Source organism: Cyanidioschyzon merolae, chromosome 18 (genome assembly GCF_000091205.1).
Source record: "Cyanidioschyzon merolae strain 10D DNA, chromosome 18, complete genome".
NCBI lineage: Eukaryota > Rhodophyta > Bangiophyceae > Cyanidiales > Cyanidiaceae > Cyanidioschyzon > Cyanidioschyzon merolae.
In genome coordinates, this window is record NC_010144.1 from 1,111,071 (window position 1) to 1,127,893 (window position 16,823).

Genomic DNA, 16,823 nt, shown 5'->3' on the forward strand with positions numbered 1-16,823 from the left:
TTGCGTGCAGGGCGTCACGAAGCATGCATCTGCATGCGATGCGTTTCGCGCGTTGCTGGCGCGTTTGCGCTTGCCGCGAAAACGATCGATTGCTGCGGAGGCGCGCGTTCTGGAGTCTCCTGGGTTGATTATCCTAGCGTTTTAACTTACATGTATTCCACTGCGAGGTGCATGTAATCAAAAGCGTTTTCGCGGTTTATTACGGATGCTTTCGAAGTAGGTTCATTTGAAGGAAGAAATACACTATGAGAAAGGTGTGAACATGGACTTTGGGGATCCTGGAGGGCCTTCATCTCCGGGTTCCGGAAAAATATGAATAAACAGTTTCGAGCCCAGAGGAACGAAAGGTGACGAAGAAGCGAAGGGGGCAGGTCAAACGTCAAGAGCTTCGGGAGAAACGACACTAATACCAGATTGTAATGAAATCATATCTTCGAGGCCATATTTGGGACGCGTACGAGCCCAAAATGCGAGAGGCTATCAGAAAGCGTGCCGATTCGTGTTCGAGCAGTTTTCGCTACGTTTTCCTAGGACTGATGCATTTAGTAAGGAAGACGTATCGCGACGCGAAGGATATCAAAACATTCGAGGTTCCGGAAGAATTATTCAACAGGACCTTTATTCGGCACGTGATGAATGGCGCAAGGGAAGCGTCGAGGAGGAATGAGCGAGTGTATGACCTCCACGAGAATCACGCTGAATACCGCTTCAACGGTACTCGATACAGGGTTGACATGCGTATTTACGAATACAGAGCGATAGAGTACCTCCCGAACCTAAAGAATCGTATGATCGTGAACCTCAAACGTTTCATGATACGCTCCATCTTTACGCTCTACCCGGGCCTATCTCGCAAATGAATAGAGAGCATCATCAATGGGATGACAAACGATCGCCAGCATGAACAGGAGATCGAATTCGTCGACGAAAGGACATAGCACAGGAGTACGAATGAAGCTTCTGTAATGCGTGCGGCTATTCAAGAGCGCCGTGCGGTCTTGGGGCTGATCAATCAAGCAGAAAAGGTATCAGATATAAGAAAAGATGAAGAAAGATGTCATCTCCTCATCCTACGCTATTTCGTGTTCCTGAACCGAGAACCCGAACGCAAGGCGGAGATGGAGCTGGGTGTGGGAAAAATGGAGAGTGGGAGAGACAGAAGGCTGTGCTGCTGGAGAAGCGCTTCAACGCTGTACCGTTGTGCACCATCAAGCCACATTTTGTGACTATCGATTCCGGCGTTCGCTACGGCATCATGAAGGAGATCTGTCCGGAGTTCAATGTAAGGAAGACAGCGTTCACCAGTGAAAACCGGACAACGCACTGGAAGAATATCTTCGATTTCAAGCGTCTCAAAACAAACAAGGGGAAGAAATTCGCTCGGATGATCGAAACAGATGGGGTAGCCATGTGTGTACACTGTCGGCGATTGAAGGCAGATCGTCCAGTTCCGTCCTCCGCTTCGTCCGTGACGAATTACGACGATGAGTAGGAGGCGGACCCAGCCACGCAGGAGGTAGAGGATACTGACTTTGTCGTTGGCGCGGACCCTGGGAATACGAATATCATAACCATCGCAGTACCCAAGCGTGCGGAGGATGGTAACGATCGCAATTTATGCCAGAAAGACATACATCAGTTAAACCTCTCACGAGCGAGATATCACCGAGAGTCGGGAGTACTTAATGCGAGGGAAAAATGAGACATGAAATGCAGGAATGCAAGAGCACCTTGAAGCTATGAACCAGATGACGAGCCGCGGAGCAGACTTTCAAGCTTTCAGGAATTCATGGAAGTTCGCGTTGCTCATTGGGATGCGCTGTGGAATGAGTATGCAAAGCCCTGGTGGGCTCGTTTGCGTATGAATCTATACGGTGGGAGGCAGCGGGCGTTCGCAAACTTTTTCAATCAGTTGAGCGCCTCGAATGAGGATGAAATTCAGAGGCTCGGTGCAGCGTACGGAGCAGGGCGCTGGAAGACCAAAAAGTGACTATGCTAGCACCAACGATGAGAACGTACAAGGAGTGTGCAAGGCGTTTCGTTACGATACCAATAGATGAGTTTCGAACATTTTATACACACCATGAACTGGGGTGTACACTCCAGAGAGTGGAGATGGAAAAGTTCCAGCGGAGCCATGAGGATATAAAAACGTACGGAGCGCTGACGGTAGAGCAAATGGAGAGGAGGGCGAGACTTCGAGGACTACTTGCATTAGTAAGTACAACCAATGATGGCAAGAAACGTATGGAATTCGTGAACTGTGACTTTAATGCCGCTATCAATATAAGGAAATGTGCGGTGCTGGAGACGAGACCTCCAGAGTTGACATGGGAGAATTTTGTGGGGCAACCTCTCAAAGTGGAATTATATGAGAAAAAATTGGAATCAGTAGTATGCGGCCGGTCCAAAAAGACTGCAAGGCGTCTGCACGTTACTAAGAGACGTCTTGTCTAGGGCGGGTTTCTCGCCACTACTCTACACTTCTGGTCGCAACGTTTGTCTTTTGAAAGGCGTTTGTTGTCGGTGATGGCGGTGTTGAGTACTAGAATTCCCCGTGTGAAAGCCAGGAGGCAGCTTTGTCAGGTTGACGTGCGTTTTCCCAAGGATCAGGACGCTGCGACTTGGACGAGTATTCAACGTCTCCTGGTCTAAACGTTGCGCACACGCACACGACGCCTCGCCGAGCTACCTTTCCTATGCAGCAGCATCTTCCCTAGAGTTTGCCGGGCTTGGGCTTTAATCAGGTGCGCTACGGCCTGAACGCCTTCTAATGCGGAAGAAGCCTACCCAGGGGGCGTACGCCTCTCGCACTGCTACCTCGGCGAGCGCAACTGCCGCTTGCTTTCAGGCTGCAAACTGCCACGGGGTAACGAGGTTGCCTGCCCTCGTCGTGCCCTGCCTTTATCGTAAGGATAATTCGATATCACTTCAGCAGCCAAGAACAAAAGGCGCTCATAGGAACCGGTGGGAAGTCTCTCCAGGCACTACCCGGGTCGACGCGCGCCGACATTCCCCACGAAAGCAGGGCGCACACACACGTACGCAGCACTGAAGCAGCTGGTTGTCTCGCTCTGGCGTTTGCAACGCTGTGATGCTCGGTTTTGACGGGTATCGCTCGACGGAGGCTGTGCAGCAGCCAACTGAACATGCGCATCGGGGCTCGTCGCTTGAAATCATGTCAAGGTATGCAAAAGTTTAGTGGACAGCAAGATCAGCGAGCATTCCTTCGACCTCGAAAATATATCTAACTTTCTGGAGACCCATGAGATTCATGTCGCTCCCTGGTTTACGAAAACGGACCTCTACCACTGTGTCTACTTGACGACAACGTATGCTCGCTTTCTTCGCGTTCATGGCACGCCCCAAACGTTCCGAATGCTTGGAGGTTCGCGGAGAACTCGGGCATCACCCTGATGATGTCTGCGTCGGTGCCCGGCGCCAGTCGCGCCTTGTCGAGGACGCAGCGCTCCACGTGCAGGCCTGCACGCGGCTCCGCTGGATCCATAACGAGGAACGCATCGATTTCCGGACAGTATTCCAGGACTAAGACATAGTGACCTTGGAAATTGGAATCATCTAAACTCCGAAACGCATGAAATAGTTGCTCCCGAATCCATGTGAGCACCTTGGATGACCATCGAACCGGTAACGAACAGCTGTACCTCAAGTGCCGCCTGTCGACGAGAACAATCCACACAGGACTGCTACCGGGCCTGACGCTAGCCTTCGAGACGGTCAAAGATGGGGCTTTATAGCCGCAGTCTGGATGTGGTGCCCGATACGCAGCAGGGATGAGCGCCATTGTCGGCAACAGCGTCGAGAAAACCGGTATCCCGAGTCGCTGTGCGAGCACAAAACGGCTTTGAACACGAGCCGCATCCGACTCAATCGCTTTACGATAGAAAGGCCAGTCTTTAAAGGTCGGATTAATGCCTGCGAAAGTAGTCCAGAAGGCTACGTTGAGGAAGCCAGTCTTGTGCAGCAGGAGAACGAGGTCGATCGTCCACGTAGACCTCGAGCCGGCGAGCTCCTCGAGTCTGGATCGCTCTGGGACAGGACGACAAAAGTATCGGAAAACGTTTTCTACACATGTGATGCCGCAATCCCAGTCCGCGCGTTGGGTCAGTGGAGCCAAAACTCGGTGGCTGTGACGCTGGCAGGTGCTCGCTGTTGCGAAGCGTTCGCGACCTCTGGCAGAAACGTTTCCGCTTCGGTTGCGTGCGGAAGTCATCAGCGTTTCGCCATACGGGGTATGCAGCGTGCTCCTGACCTGCAACAACTGCAAGGAAGCCGTATGAGCGTAGGCTCTATGACTTAAGTCTCAAGCTAAGGACACTGCGTAGCGCCACGTGACTCATGCCCGCTGAAATGCAAACGATGGAAAACGGGTTGTTTCGTGGCTGCGGGCAGCGACATCTCTAGTCGGCGCCAGCAAGAACAGAGCAGGTGGTGGGCTCTCTCTCTCTCTGGACGATGTCCGCAGCGGCGCTTTCGGCACCGTCATAAATGCAAACTGGTGGATCTTCATCCGGAGGATTTGCATAAGATGCCAAGTTCCTCGATGGTAAGCCTGGTTGTGGCTTCCGGAACACTGGAGCTGGGAGCGGAATCGTGGGTACTGAAATCGACGTCGGTAGCAATGGCGAGCTCGGGGAACGCCAGTCAAAGTGAGAGATCGGATGCCTCAGAAAAAGATCCATCAACGTGTTGAGAACGAAGCGCGGAATATTATCAAGCAGCTGCAAGATTGCTCTGCAGTACATGAATCAACAGTGGCGCTCGGTTCGACGTCCATAGTTACGGGAGGTTCCAAGCAATCATTTTCGTAGAAGAGACATTTTTGGGCAACCGCTGTGCACCTATGCGATGGAGCAATCTTGGCGCTCTGGAGCACACAGATGCTGCTGATGCTGCTCAAATGCTCGAAACGTTCAGACTTCTTTTCACGTGCTCGCGCTGCGCTGGCTCCGACGTTTTCGGCCAATGTCTTTAGACCACGCCCTGACCGTTTTGAAGATCCCAGTTGGTATCTTGCACTGCACAGCAGTCATTCCAATCGATGCCTACATATCCTTCGATGCCCTTGGGACTGAATCCAAGCGTGTGAACGGACTCGCCAGGAGTCCTCGAAAATTCACCTAAATGTGCGTATTTATGTTCATGTCCATGCGATTGCCGCTCAAAGCTGCTGGCTCCAGAGCACCTGCGCGCCAAGGAGTCCCAAACTGGTCTCGCTTCCACTCACAAGCTGTGCTGTATGTCCGCTATAGGAGGCTACGCTGGATCTGCCGAGCAACGCTTCCCATGGTGAGTACTGTTGTGCAGGTGGTAGCGCTTGGAAACTCCATACGAGCAGAGGACCTCCATTCGCCGATTGTTGGAACCATTCGTTCACCCGCGGGCGTCTGTCGGACTCAGGTTTTGTACACCATGAGGGTACGCCAGCTCGTTGCTGGACACCCGCATACGGCGTGTGAGTATCTGCTCATCAACTGATCACAGGGATCCTAATCGCTCCGCTGGACGCCCGGATGAAAGCAGATCTTCCCGATTCGAACACCAGAGGCAATTTCTGTCTGTGTCGGACGGGATATGCTCGACTATGCATAGACTCGCCCGAAGGTATATGAGACACGCGCGAGCTACCTCAATGATATGGATAGAGGCGCAGCGCTCAGCCGATCATCATATGCGAGCAAAAAAAGAATTCGAGCAGATTTCCAAGCATGGAAGCCAACGCAAGACAAGAACAGATAAGAGCGATCTTTTTAGAGCAGTAATCAAGCACTAGCAGATTTCCAAGCATGGAAGCCAACGCAAGACAAGAACAGATAAGAGCGATCTTTTTAGAGCAGTAATCAAGCACTAGCAGATTTCCAAGCATGGAAGCCAACGCAAGACAAGAACAGATAAGAGCGATCTTTTTAGAGCAGTAATCAAGCACTAGCAGATTTCCAAGCATGGAAGCCAACGCAAGACAAGAACAGATAAGAGCGATCTTTTTAGAGCAGTAATCAAGCACTAGCAGATTTCCAACCGTATGTTTTAAAGCAGAAAAAGTCAAGAGCGCCACGACGCCGTACATGCTCTCGCACGACCCAACCCCGAATCTGGATAAAGCCTCAGCCCCAAAGATCGTGCAAGTATTGGTACGGTGAGTGAAACGGAAACGTACTTAAACCGTGGAGGTTTGAGTATTAACCTATGTGCAGACGCCTCCCAGCTTTTTTCGACCGGAAGCCAGTGGTCAGTTTTGGTTTATCCAGGCACCATACGAGCATCAGAGGCTGCCCCATAACATTAGATTGCCTAATTCCTTCAGCACTCGTCTTCAGCACCGAAAAATCGTGTGATATTGATGGCAATGTCGGAGTCTCGGATCACGAACTCCTTGTGCGCATTGCCGCTGGTTGAACGCATCAATGCGAGGATTGCTAGAACTCGCGCGCTCTGTGCGACTACAGTCTCGTTATCGCCCAGTGGGGCAAACACCATTTCTTGCCTGTCCGCCCGCTTCTTCTTCGTCTTCGGCACTAGCTCTTCATCGCTCGATGCTCGGCGAGAAGAGCGTTTTTCCTTATTTTTACCGGCATTCGGCGACGTTGACCCCTCCTGGATCCCCGACATTCATGTCCATACTTTTCCCTTGGATTCTTCATTTCTTCAAACGGACACATTTCGAACACATCTGCTACAAGCCGCGAACATGCATTTGATAACACGCACCCGGATGCGGAACACCATTGAGGTGAACGACTTGAGTGAAAACGCTCACGCGGGACATCCGCCGAGGCGCTCTAGCCGACGCCCTCAGCGGTACGTCAAAGCCGTTCTTTCTCCGTGTTGCATCTGCACCAGCGGTGTGAGCGCTATCGGGAGTAGGCGCGGCAGGCACTCGGTGCACGATAGAATATATGGAACGACCAGTATATCCTAAAGGAAGTATGGGTCATGAAACATGAAGTTAGGGTTCATCATGATGGACACTTGCTCGATTGCCATAATCCATCCCCCAAACTGGAATCCCTGCTCAATGGAAACGTTTTGTCGAACAAAAGCAAAAGAATCTGCCGAGGCGCCCTCGAAGCGAGGCTCGCGTGCTGTGCCCTGCGCAACGTGTCCAGTGCGCCATCGTTCCAGATATCTCCAGATGCAGCGGTACTAGGTGTCGTTTTTATTTTGGCTAGAAACGGATCATGAACGCATGGAATCGCGTACGAGTCCTTCTTCCGTCGGTGGTCGTTTTCATCGGCGTCATTTGCTTGTTACTGGGATATGTACGTGAGAAGCAAACCACGTTAGCGTTAGCACCGGCTATTGCGAGCTCTGCAGCGCTCTCTGCAGTACCGCGGGCGTCACGGTTGCCGCTGCCGGTACGCGTCTCCGTGAGCACGCTTGCGCGAGCTTCGGAGGGCCCCGTCGAGGCACCTGCCAACCCGAACGATGTGGTCTCGGCTTGGGGGAACACAGAGCGTTGTGAAACTGTGGTAAAGCGAGTTTTTGAGAAAGCACGTATCGACCGAAGCTCCGTCGGGGAGAGCACCTGCGGTCTTTGGGGAACCAGGGCGCCCGCGTTAGACTCGGGCAGCCTCGAGTACGAACGCGTCCTACAACGCCTTGAAGCGGAACAGCAAGAGCATCTTGATCGCGCGCTACTCTACGCCTCCCTGTACCTGTTGCGTTTTTCGCAAGCGGAGAGACTCGGACAACGTCTGCACGCTTTACGAACGCTGCGGGAACTCTGTCACGCATGGCAGCACGCACTCCGTCTCGGGAATCTGGGGGCAATACCCCTGATCACACAAGCACTTGAGGATCCGAATGCGCTTATACGCCGCGAGGCAGCCTATGTGCTCGCATCAGCATCTCAGAACCACTACGAGTTCCAGCAGTTCGTGCGGCCAACGGCACCGGAGCTGCTGCGACATGCCGCTGACTCCACTGAATGGTTGCCTGTTCGAAGTGCTTGCCTACATGCTGCGCTGGCTATGGTTGAAAATTACCGCCATGACTACGGCGAAAGTACCACGGATTCCGCCCTGCGGATCTTTGAAGAAGCGTTGGAAATCTGCTCGAAGTTGTGCACGGCTGCAGTCCATGAACGAGCAGATATGAACCGCTTCGTTCGTCGCTCCATCACATTCATACGCTACTTGTTGTGCATCTCGTCTCGGTCGGGAGACGAATCCGTGTCGACGCTTTTCTTGCGAGCATTCGATCAATACGCTGAACGACACGCTGTGCGACACCGGCTCGAGCAGACGCTCCGTAGCGCCTGCGTTGCCTCCGATGCGAGACTCGAGCTCAGCGCGTTGATGCAGGTATTGCGCTCGACACGAATGCCTGCCCTCCCGGATGCAGCGATGCTGAATACCCTCGCTGGGCGAGGCGAGTTCACCGGTTGACCGATTGCTTCGCGTCGACTCTTGAGTCGATGCTCGTGAAGGCATCGCAGGGCCGCCTTGTAGCCTTATGGCGCAGGCACTGAACTTTGTATCCAGTCGGTTTCTGGATCGATGAAGGCTCTTCTCTGTATGAGACCGCTGTTCGGCATGTTAGAAGGAAAAGGCGACTGCGAACGAACTGAGGTCTCAAAGATGATCATTGGCCGCATACGTCCATCCGGGATACCTGGTTAGACTCATGTACATTTTACCCTGACAAATCTCGAGACTCGTGCGACGATAGCTGTGATGTTTACGTGCGTGCCAAGCTCCTTGTGACGAAATGAGCAGCAAATGCCTAGAAAGGAACGATTTCATCGCTTTCTGTTCGCTGGTGTCAGATCGATGCCTCGAACCGGAATCACCCACACACCCAATGACGATCGGCATTTCAGGAAAGTGGCTACCGTATTTGCCCACTCGCCTCAATATCTCACCAGTCTAGTACCGGAATTCCGAATGGGATAATGGTTCGATCCTTGCAACGAAAATGAGTATACAATGTGTATCCTGAGCCTACGACAGGTGTCTGATGCGATGTTAGATTCGCCATCGCAGCAGCAGCTGCTGCTGCTGCTGCTGCACAAGGTAGACACCGCACCGCTCTGTAGCACCTCTGTATGGGTTTCAGCTCAAGATGAAAGCTCGACGACTCTGCAGGCACCGCGCAACTGCAGGATATCGCTGTACGCTGGCGGTGCTATCGCCCCGGTGATCGCCACCGAGGCGCAGCAGCGGCTACCACCCTTGTTGGGTTATGATCGTCCTACCTAACCAGGACACTGCGAGTGTGTGATGGGTATCAGCGCCCCTTGAAGCATCTTTCGTGCCGCAGCACAGCATGAAATTCCGCCAAACATCATCAACCAAGCTTGCCTTTTAGGATCATGATTCGTTCGCAAGATTCTCCCTGTGTCGAGCCTAAAGCTCCACTTCGGACACCATATGGAGACAGACTGCCTTGAGCATGTCCATATGAGTGCGTCTGCTTGAGGGCGTCTGTCGTCGCCTGCCCCAGATCGCATCGGCCTTGGCGAGCCATCTGATGAACAGCCAGTTGGATAAGGAAACGTGGCAGCAACAGCAGCAGCGCTCGGGTGCTTTCAACGAAACCGAAAGCGCTTCCTTAACAAGCTGCGAGTCCATATCACCTGAATGGGTGTAAACCGACTGCACATTGCAACGCCTTGTATTGAATCGAGAGAGTTTTCGCGGTTCATCGGGAGTCAGCATGTGTGGTTGAAGCTCGAAAACCTGCAACGGAGTGGATCGTTCAAGATCCGCGGCATCGGATTGCTCTGCTCCGAGTCGCTTCGCCTCCAGCACTGCACTGAGATTATTTGTTCATCTGGTGGGAACGCTGGTCTCGCAGCAGCAGCAGCGGCTTCAGCTTTAGGTCTTCCTGTTCAAGTCTATGTGCCGGAGACAACGCCGGCGTACATGCGAGCACGTCTTCGCTCGGAAGGTGCAACGGTGCACGTTCACGGCAAAGTATGGGACGAGACCAACAGAAAGGCCCTCGAAGTAGTTGAGCGATCAAGTGGTGCACTTTATGTGCACCCTTTTGATCATCCGCTGATCTGGACGGGGCACAGCACACTCGTCGATGAACTCGACCAGCGTCCAGCCGCCATCGTCTTGAGCGTTGGTGGCGGTGGTCTCCTGCTTGGAGTCGTCCAAGGTCTGCAACGTCGCGGCTGGACGGATGTGCCGGTCGTAGCTGCTGAAACCGTGGGAGCGGCAAGCTTCGCGGCCACCTTCAACGCAAACGGTGTTTTGCAGCGCATTCCCACGATCGATACTGTCGCGAAAAGTCTCGGTGCATTGCAAGTATCCGAGGCCTGTGCGGAGCTCATCCGCAGCCGAGCGCACCCGCTCTATTCATATGTGTGTACAGACCAGGAGGCGGTTGAGGCGATGCTTGCTTTCGCGACCCTGCACCGCATGCTCGTCGAGCCGGCCTGTGGCGCCGCACTGACGCTTGTGACCTCCCCGCGGGGACGCGCTTTTTTGCATGAGCATATCGGTCAAACAGGCAATATTGTTGTTGTTGTTTGTGGCGGGAATATGATCACGCCAAGTATGCTCATGGAACTTGCAAAGGTCACAGGTGCATCTGGGGATTCCTGGTCAGCGATGTAGCGTGCTTGATGACGCTTGGATCGGAGGAACCTGGAGAACATGTTGTGTGGTTGCAGATGCCGCAAGGCGCTTCTGCGAAACGACCGATTCGGTTGCACCATGATCAAGGCGAAACGTTCGTGCGCTAACCTTGCAAATGGATGAGCAAGCAGGTGCGGCTCTCGGGTGTCTACGTCCGCTCTGCGATTCGAATGCAGACTCAGCACGCTGCATTCATGGTAGTATGGATAGAGCCTGAGCAGAGTGCTTTCGCGACGTCTGTTGGTCGTGGAGTTCCTGCAGAGGCAGCTCGCTGCTGGCCCCGAATAGCTTTGAACCATGCTTGAGGAATGCACACTGCGTTCCGAGATGCGTATGAGCGTCTGGCAAGCGACGCTGACGTGTGTCTCGGCTGCGGTGGAACCGTGTCGACACTGCGGTGCACGTCGCTGTTCGCACATGGGCAAAGAGAGGGTGGATAACCTCGGCCTAGCATGCGTTCTCAATGACACAATAGACTACCGTGAATGGACCTTGTTGTTGCCCCTGGTGTCGTTGTGAGTGCTGCAGCATTCGAATGATGCGCTGTTCGCGAAAACGCGATGCCATTCGCATCCGGTAATGTCGCAGTCGATATGCCGGTGAGTGCATTTGTTTCCGTTCGAAAGCGGACGCGGTGGCGCCAGCGCCTTAGTGCGACGCCCGGCGCTCTCCGCAGGCAAACCGCAAGCAGTGTTCCCGCTGTCGCATCTGACGCTTGACTGCTGATCGACGCTGCCTAGTTTTCAGTTCAGTGCGCGGGAACTCTTGGTGCATGGATTTGAACGATGATGACATGCCTCGGAATTCGACACCGTATTGGACGCTTCCGGAAACTACCACCGGTTCGGTCAACGAGCCTCGGAACGGCTACAGCCTCCTCGGGATCGCTGCACCTCGAGATGCTTCCAAACATACCTGATAGAGGTTGCGCATATGTTCTGGGTGCGCGTTCAGATGCGCAGCCGAGCGAGTCTGCTGACTCATGAATGAAACGAAGTAGGTCATTCGTTTTCGATTTTCCCTGCTGAAGATGATACTCTCGTGATTGCTCAGATGCGTGGCATACGGCGGCAGCAGCAGCAGCAGCAGCAGCGTCGAGACCTCGTTCTCTAGACTTGTGTCCAATGAAAATGGAAAAATAAACTGTTTACTCGGTTCGTGTTTGTCGATTTTCTTTTGGAAATTTTATTCGGATGCTAAGCTTCGACACTGAAAGTGCTGTCATACGGGCTTGTGGATTCTCACAGAACGCCAGGATGCTCGGTCGTCGTTTCCGATTGGCTGCTTTGACCTGCTGCCGCTGGAATTCGATACGTCACTGGAATGCAGATGATTCGCGACAACCTCGAACTGTTCTTCGTCCAATAAACGATATCATTATTCGATGCAAGTGTACGAGCGTCCGCTCCTCGAATTTCCTTCCTTGTGGCATGCCCATATCCTGCGTTCTTCATGTGATCGATCTCTCTCTGATTCAACCCATATCATAGGCAGAATACTTCGCAATAATGGATTGATGCGAAACAACTCGGTTTCGATCCTTGATGACTTGTTCGCAAGCTCATGCCGAATGTTCACTGTACCTACCATCTTAAATATGCGATTTCGTTCCAAATGCAGATGCTGCTGTATCTGGAGCCGTTGACGAAACGGGGCTCCACAACGCCAGCATACCTTTCGTGACACACGCCTCCGGTGGATCGTGTTTCTTTTGTTTGCGTAGATACTGGTCTTGGACTCGAGGTTTCGTCATCGCAACGATTGCTTGCAGTGGACCGTTCGATTTCTCTTTTTCCACAGCTGAGAGCGTAAATGGATCGAAAGTTCTCGTCTTCTACGTATCTGGATTGTATTTCCGGTACTTGTCCTATCCGGCGCATCATCCTGTTCGGTAAATCCTTTATTGAATGCAGCAGATTTCGCTTTCGCACATAGCGGACAGCAGACACATAGTGCGGATCACCCAGAAGAAGCCCTTGGTCTAAGGGTACAGCACCGAGCGTGGAAACGGAAAGGAGCATCGAGGAGAGTCTTCTGCACCCGACAACGGTATTTACGGAGCGAGGAAGCAAGCGTTCGGGCCTCACGGCGGGCGGCGGCCACAGGAGCAGGATGAGGAGGTGCTGTTGACGTATACGAAACACACGACCACAATCGACTTTCATTGCTGTGACAGACCCCATCGAGGCTGTATTTAGAGAAGATCAACATGATCTGCGAGGCTTCGATTGCAACCATTGCTTGTGCATGAAATGTATCGACAAGAGCTGGATGCACTGAGATAGGGACATGAACGCTGCCATCAACATCCTTCGACTGCTGAGAATGGAACTAGAAGGACAGAGGACAACGGCGTGTTCACAAGTGGAGATAAGCGAGAGGCAAAGGCTGCGATCTGCTGGTGAACATTTACCGAGAGTTTAGGATCCACGCCCGAATCGCAGGGCCGGCTTCATTTCTACTCTGACATGGGCGTAGACTACATGCCAATAGCGCTGTCCGCTGGGCGTGGCGTGTTGAACACCGCTACTCGCGAGCGATGAACAGATTCTCAACGGCAGTTTGCTTCACGTCATAGCAGACCAGCTACACGCACTATGGTTGCTGTTCCTTCAGCAGAGCAACAAGATTTATAACGAATGCAAACGATGCTTTCGAAAGACCGAGCGGATGCAAGATTCGTCAATCGATGACGATTCTGGTGCGTTATGCCGTCCTCCATGGATTCATGGCTTTGGATCTTCTTCACAGCGTGATTTCCTGTCGCAACAGGCGGTCTCCGGAAAACATCATGATCGTCGTGTTCTGGATACACGCCTGAAACAGGTGCCATTGTCCTCGGGCAAGGCGACTGCGCTGCATGCATTCTCGAGGAAAATGGGTATCTTGCCCGCGTCTACTTCACGAGGAGCCACAACTTCTCCAATCGGACGCCGTTTATCGATTCCCTGGACGCAAGTTGCAGCGTTCTCACCTCCCCGGATTCGATACGCAGTGCAGCGCGAGACATCAGGTCTACCAGAGGCATCGTTTGACCCTAACGACCTCTTTCCCAGAGGGCACGCTGTTCGTCGCCGTCTGGTGTGCACTGCGAATTGGCATGCACGGAGTCCGTCAACTTGCCACGAATATGCCGAATGAGGAAGCCTGAATGAACACTGCCCCAGTGATAGGCTGCATCGTCTCATGGTTGATTCGGAGCAAGCGCCGCACGTGAGTTTGCTGGAGCACTGCATTCGAAACTTCGTAAACGGATGCGCGCGGCTCTGGTCCTAAGCGGGCTGCCATCGACGCATTCTTCGATGCACAGCGGGGACGCTTTGCATTCACAAAGCCACGAATGAGCACTCGTTCACGCAGCCAGGTTCCCACTGCACAAAAAGGCGTTCCTGCATCTCTCCGAGACCGCGCCTGTGTTTCGAGAAGAGTTTCCGAAGAGACTCTCCTTGCTTGTTTTGCTTTCGATGTATCCGTGAATTTAAAGCTGCAGGTTTCCCGCCATGCGCGCACAATTTATCCCGTGAACAGGTACGAGCATCTCTGTACTTGGTGGACCATCGAAGTATTCACCTAGCTATCCTTTCGGGCGCAAGTTCTTGCCAGCCCACGTTTTTCATGACTCATGATCGGTGCGTTCAACCACATGCCCTGGTACGCCAACCTCGATTCCAGGAGATCCTGGATCGAAGCGTCACTATCGTCACACCATCACAGAGAGAAGCGCTGTGTACCGGCCCTGAACAGATTCAAACGCCATGAAGCATTCTGCGTCGAGAGCACAGAAACGAAATGCTACCTAGCAACGAGATCAGAATTTCTTTCCGTCTCTACGGTTGGCATTGAAAGGGGGAATGGTTTTCCGTATTTTCGAAAGTTTACATTTTTTAGGCAGAAGATCCAGCGAGCTGGACGGGTCTGCCAGGCCAGTGCTTCATGTGCCTCTGCTGGGACAGGTGCGGTGTCGAGACCTGAGCAACTCGTCCGCAACGCAGTTCTTTCCGGATTTCGGAGCTGGTAGAATGTGTCTGGGCGCTGCCCTGATTGCGATAGTCTGCTAGAATATCGCTTCGCGCTGCCGCAGGAATCAGGTCCGGCTGCGCAGATTGCTGGCTCCCAGTATGATCATGAATCCCAGTCCTGTGACTAGTGAACCACACCTCGATCCGACGCTCTCTGTTGTATGGTAAATATGCTCTGTCTTCATCTCACATCTGCAACGTCGCTGCAAGGACTATGGCAGGTGCAGCAAGGCGGGTATGCGGCGCACTATAGAACATACAACACGACCAGTAAATCCGAGATCAAGTCTAGGAAAATAAACTTGAAGGTAAGGTGCAACATCACTGACGCTTTCTCGTTTACCATTATCCATCCCGCAAACTGGAATCCCGTATCAACGGAAACGTTTTGTCAAACAAAACAATTGAGGTCGTCTTGCCGTCGCTGATTCGGAATCGCAAGCGACGCAAGCGCCGACCCATTTCGCTAGAGCGCTTATCTTTGCAAGCCTTGTGCGGTCTGTTTTCAGTTGGAAGAGCGTTTGGCAGCGAACTCGTTCTATCCGTCATAGGAAGCACCGCTGCGCAGAAGACTGACCAAAGTGTGAACGGCGAGTTCGCACTGTCGGAAGCCGTCGGGTCACATGCGAGAAGAGCAGACTACTGGCACCGCGCAACTATCCGAGGAGCAGGTACCCTCGAAGAAGAATCGTTATCGGAAACCAAAGCCATGGGACTCGGACGATATAGATCACTGGAAAGAAGATCCTTTTAGTGAAAAGGATTCCTCAGGGCCTTTTCTTGAAGAATCTTCTTTCGCGACGCTTTTCCCGGCATACCGGGAGCAGTATCTGCGTCAAATATGGCCACTCGTGACACAGCATCTGCAGAAAACAGGTATCGCCTGTGAACTGAACCTCATCGAAGGCACTATGACCGTCCGAACAACGCGCAAGACCTACGATCCTTTTGCAGTTTTCAGAGCGCGAGACTTTATCAAGCTGCTTGCGCGCTCTGTGCCAGTACAGCAAGCAGCGCGCATCCTGTACGACGAAAAGCTGTACTGCGATATCATCAAAATCAGTGGCTACGTTCGAAGTCGGGATCGTTTTCTTAGACGTCGAGAGCGACTAATCGGTCCGAACGGCAGCACGCTGAAAGCGATCGAGCTGTTAACGAACTGTTACGTGCTCGTTCAGGGGAACACGGTTGCAGCGATGGGCGACCACAAGGGTCTGAAACAGGTGCGCCGCATCGTCGAAGAATGCATGCAGAACGTCCATCCCATATATAATATTAAGAGACTGATGATCAAACGCGAGCTTGCGAAGGACCCAGAGCTTGCGAAAGAAAACTGGGAACGCTTTTTGCCGCAGTTCAAGAAACGAAACCAGAAACGGCGCAGAGGAAAGCATCAAACTGATCAACAAGAGGGCGGGAGTAAGGCTTATGAGCCGTTCCCGCCTCCGCAACGACCGCGCAAGATTGACCTCATGATCGAAAGCGGTGAATACTTTTTGACAGAGCAACAGAGAGACCAAAAGCGGAAAACGGAGCGGGAACGAAAGTCGGAAGCGGTAGCACTAGAGCGTCGGAAAGAGCGGGCCAAGGTTTGGGATGCGCCCTCTCACGAACAAATGGCCCAAGCCCGGGAGAAAAGACGCCGCCTCCTGGAGCAAACATCATCCGAGGCTGTCTGAGCAACGCCAAGTCACGTCGAGGGTCCGCGGCGACGCTATCATCCGCGAGCAGCACAAGTGCCAGACTCTTGTTGGTTTCATTTCCTCGAAAAGTTTATCGAAAGATACAGAGAATTTATTCCTGCTGAAACTTTTTGGTACCCTTCTTCAGTAAGGCCTTGTGAATATGGGGAATCACGCCACCGCCAGCGATTGTTGCCTTCACCAGTTGGTCCAGCTCTTCGTCGCCCCGAATAGCCAGCTGCAAGTGCCTTGGCGCAATCCGCTTTTGCTTCAAGTCCTTCGACGCGTTTCCGCTGAGTTCCAGAATTTCTGCTGTTAGGTACTCCATGACGGCGGCTAGGTACACGGAAGCAGTAGCCCCGACGCGTTCCTGTTTATGAACGCGCTCCTTTAAGTAGCGGTGCACACGACCAACAGGGAACTGTAACCCTGCTCTTGCAGACCGAGACATGATAGATTTTCCTGGAGTTTTCGCCATTCCGGAGGGTGTGAAGCTCTTGAGTGAAGCGCGC

At 52.8% G+C, this 16,823-nt stretch overlaps 5 protein-coding genes and 1 non-coding gene across 6 annotated transcripts, besides 2 other annotated features; 4 read left to right on the forward strand and 2 right to left on the reverse strand.

Annotated features, from left to right (window-relative positions):
• The first annotated feature begins 527 nt into the window (after positions 1-527).
• Positions 528-2,529: a sequence feature (repetitive element).
• On the forward strand, positions 2,467-3,557 carry CYME_CMR451T. Its single transcript, XR_002461640.1, has one exon. It is a non-coding gene; the product is annotated as a hypothetical transcript (transcript).
• CYME_CMR452C (hypothetical protein, conserved) lies at positions 3,290-4,234 on the reverse strand (the record flags this gene model as incomplete). The annotated part of the gene is made up of 1 exon (XM_005538601.1): positions 3,290-4,234. One exon carries the CDS (start codon positions 4,232-4,234, stop codon positions 3,290-3,292), a length of 945 nt encoding a protein of 314 aa, XP_005538658.1.
• Positions 3,549-5,148: a sequence feature (possible transcribed region).
• Positions 5,149-7,199: 2,051 nt separating this feature from the next.
• On the forward strand, positions 7,200-8,408 carry CYME_CMR454C (hypothetical protein; the record flags this gene model as incomplete). The annotated part of the gene is made up of 1 exon (XM_005538602.1): positions 7,200-8,408. The coding sequence occupies one exon, from the start codon at positions 7,200-7,202 to the stop codon at positions 8,406-8,408; it is 1,209 nt and encodes a 402-aa protein (XP_005538659.1).
• A 1,194-nt stretch (positions 8,409-9,602) lies between these two features.
• Positions 9,603-10,589, forward strand: CYME_CMR455C (similar to serine dehydratase; the record flags this gene model as incomplete). The annotated part of the gene is made up of 1 exon (XM_005538603.1): positions 9,603-10,589. The coding sequence occupies one exon, from the start codon at positions 9,603-9,605 to the stop codon at positions 10,587-10,589; it is 987 nt and encodes a 328-aa protein (XP_005538660.1).
• Positions 10,590-15,252: 4,663 nt separating this feature from the next.
• Positions 15,253-16,308, forward strand: CYME_CMR456C (ribosomal RNA assembly protein mis3/dribble/Krr1p; the record flags this gene model as incomplete). Its single annotated transcript, XM_005538604.1, has 1 exon — positions 15,253-16,308. One exon carries the CDS (start codon positions 15,253-15,255, stop codon positions 16,306-16,308), a length of 1,056 nt encoding a protein of 351 aa, XP_005538661.1.
• Positions 16,309-16,423: 115 nt separating this feature from the next.
• On the reverse strand, positions 16,424-16,789 carry CYME_CMR457C (histone H2A.Z variant; the record flags this gene model as incomplete). The annotated part of the gene is made up of 1 exon (XM_005538605.1): positions 16,424-16,789. The coding sequence occupies one exon, from the start codon at positions 16,787-16,789 to the stop codon at positions 16,424-16,426; it is 366 nt and encodes a 121-aa protein (XP_005538662.1).
• Positions 16,790-16,823: the final 34 nt, after the last annotated feature.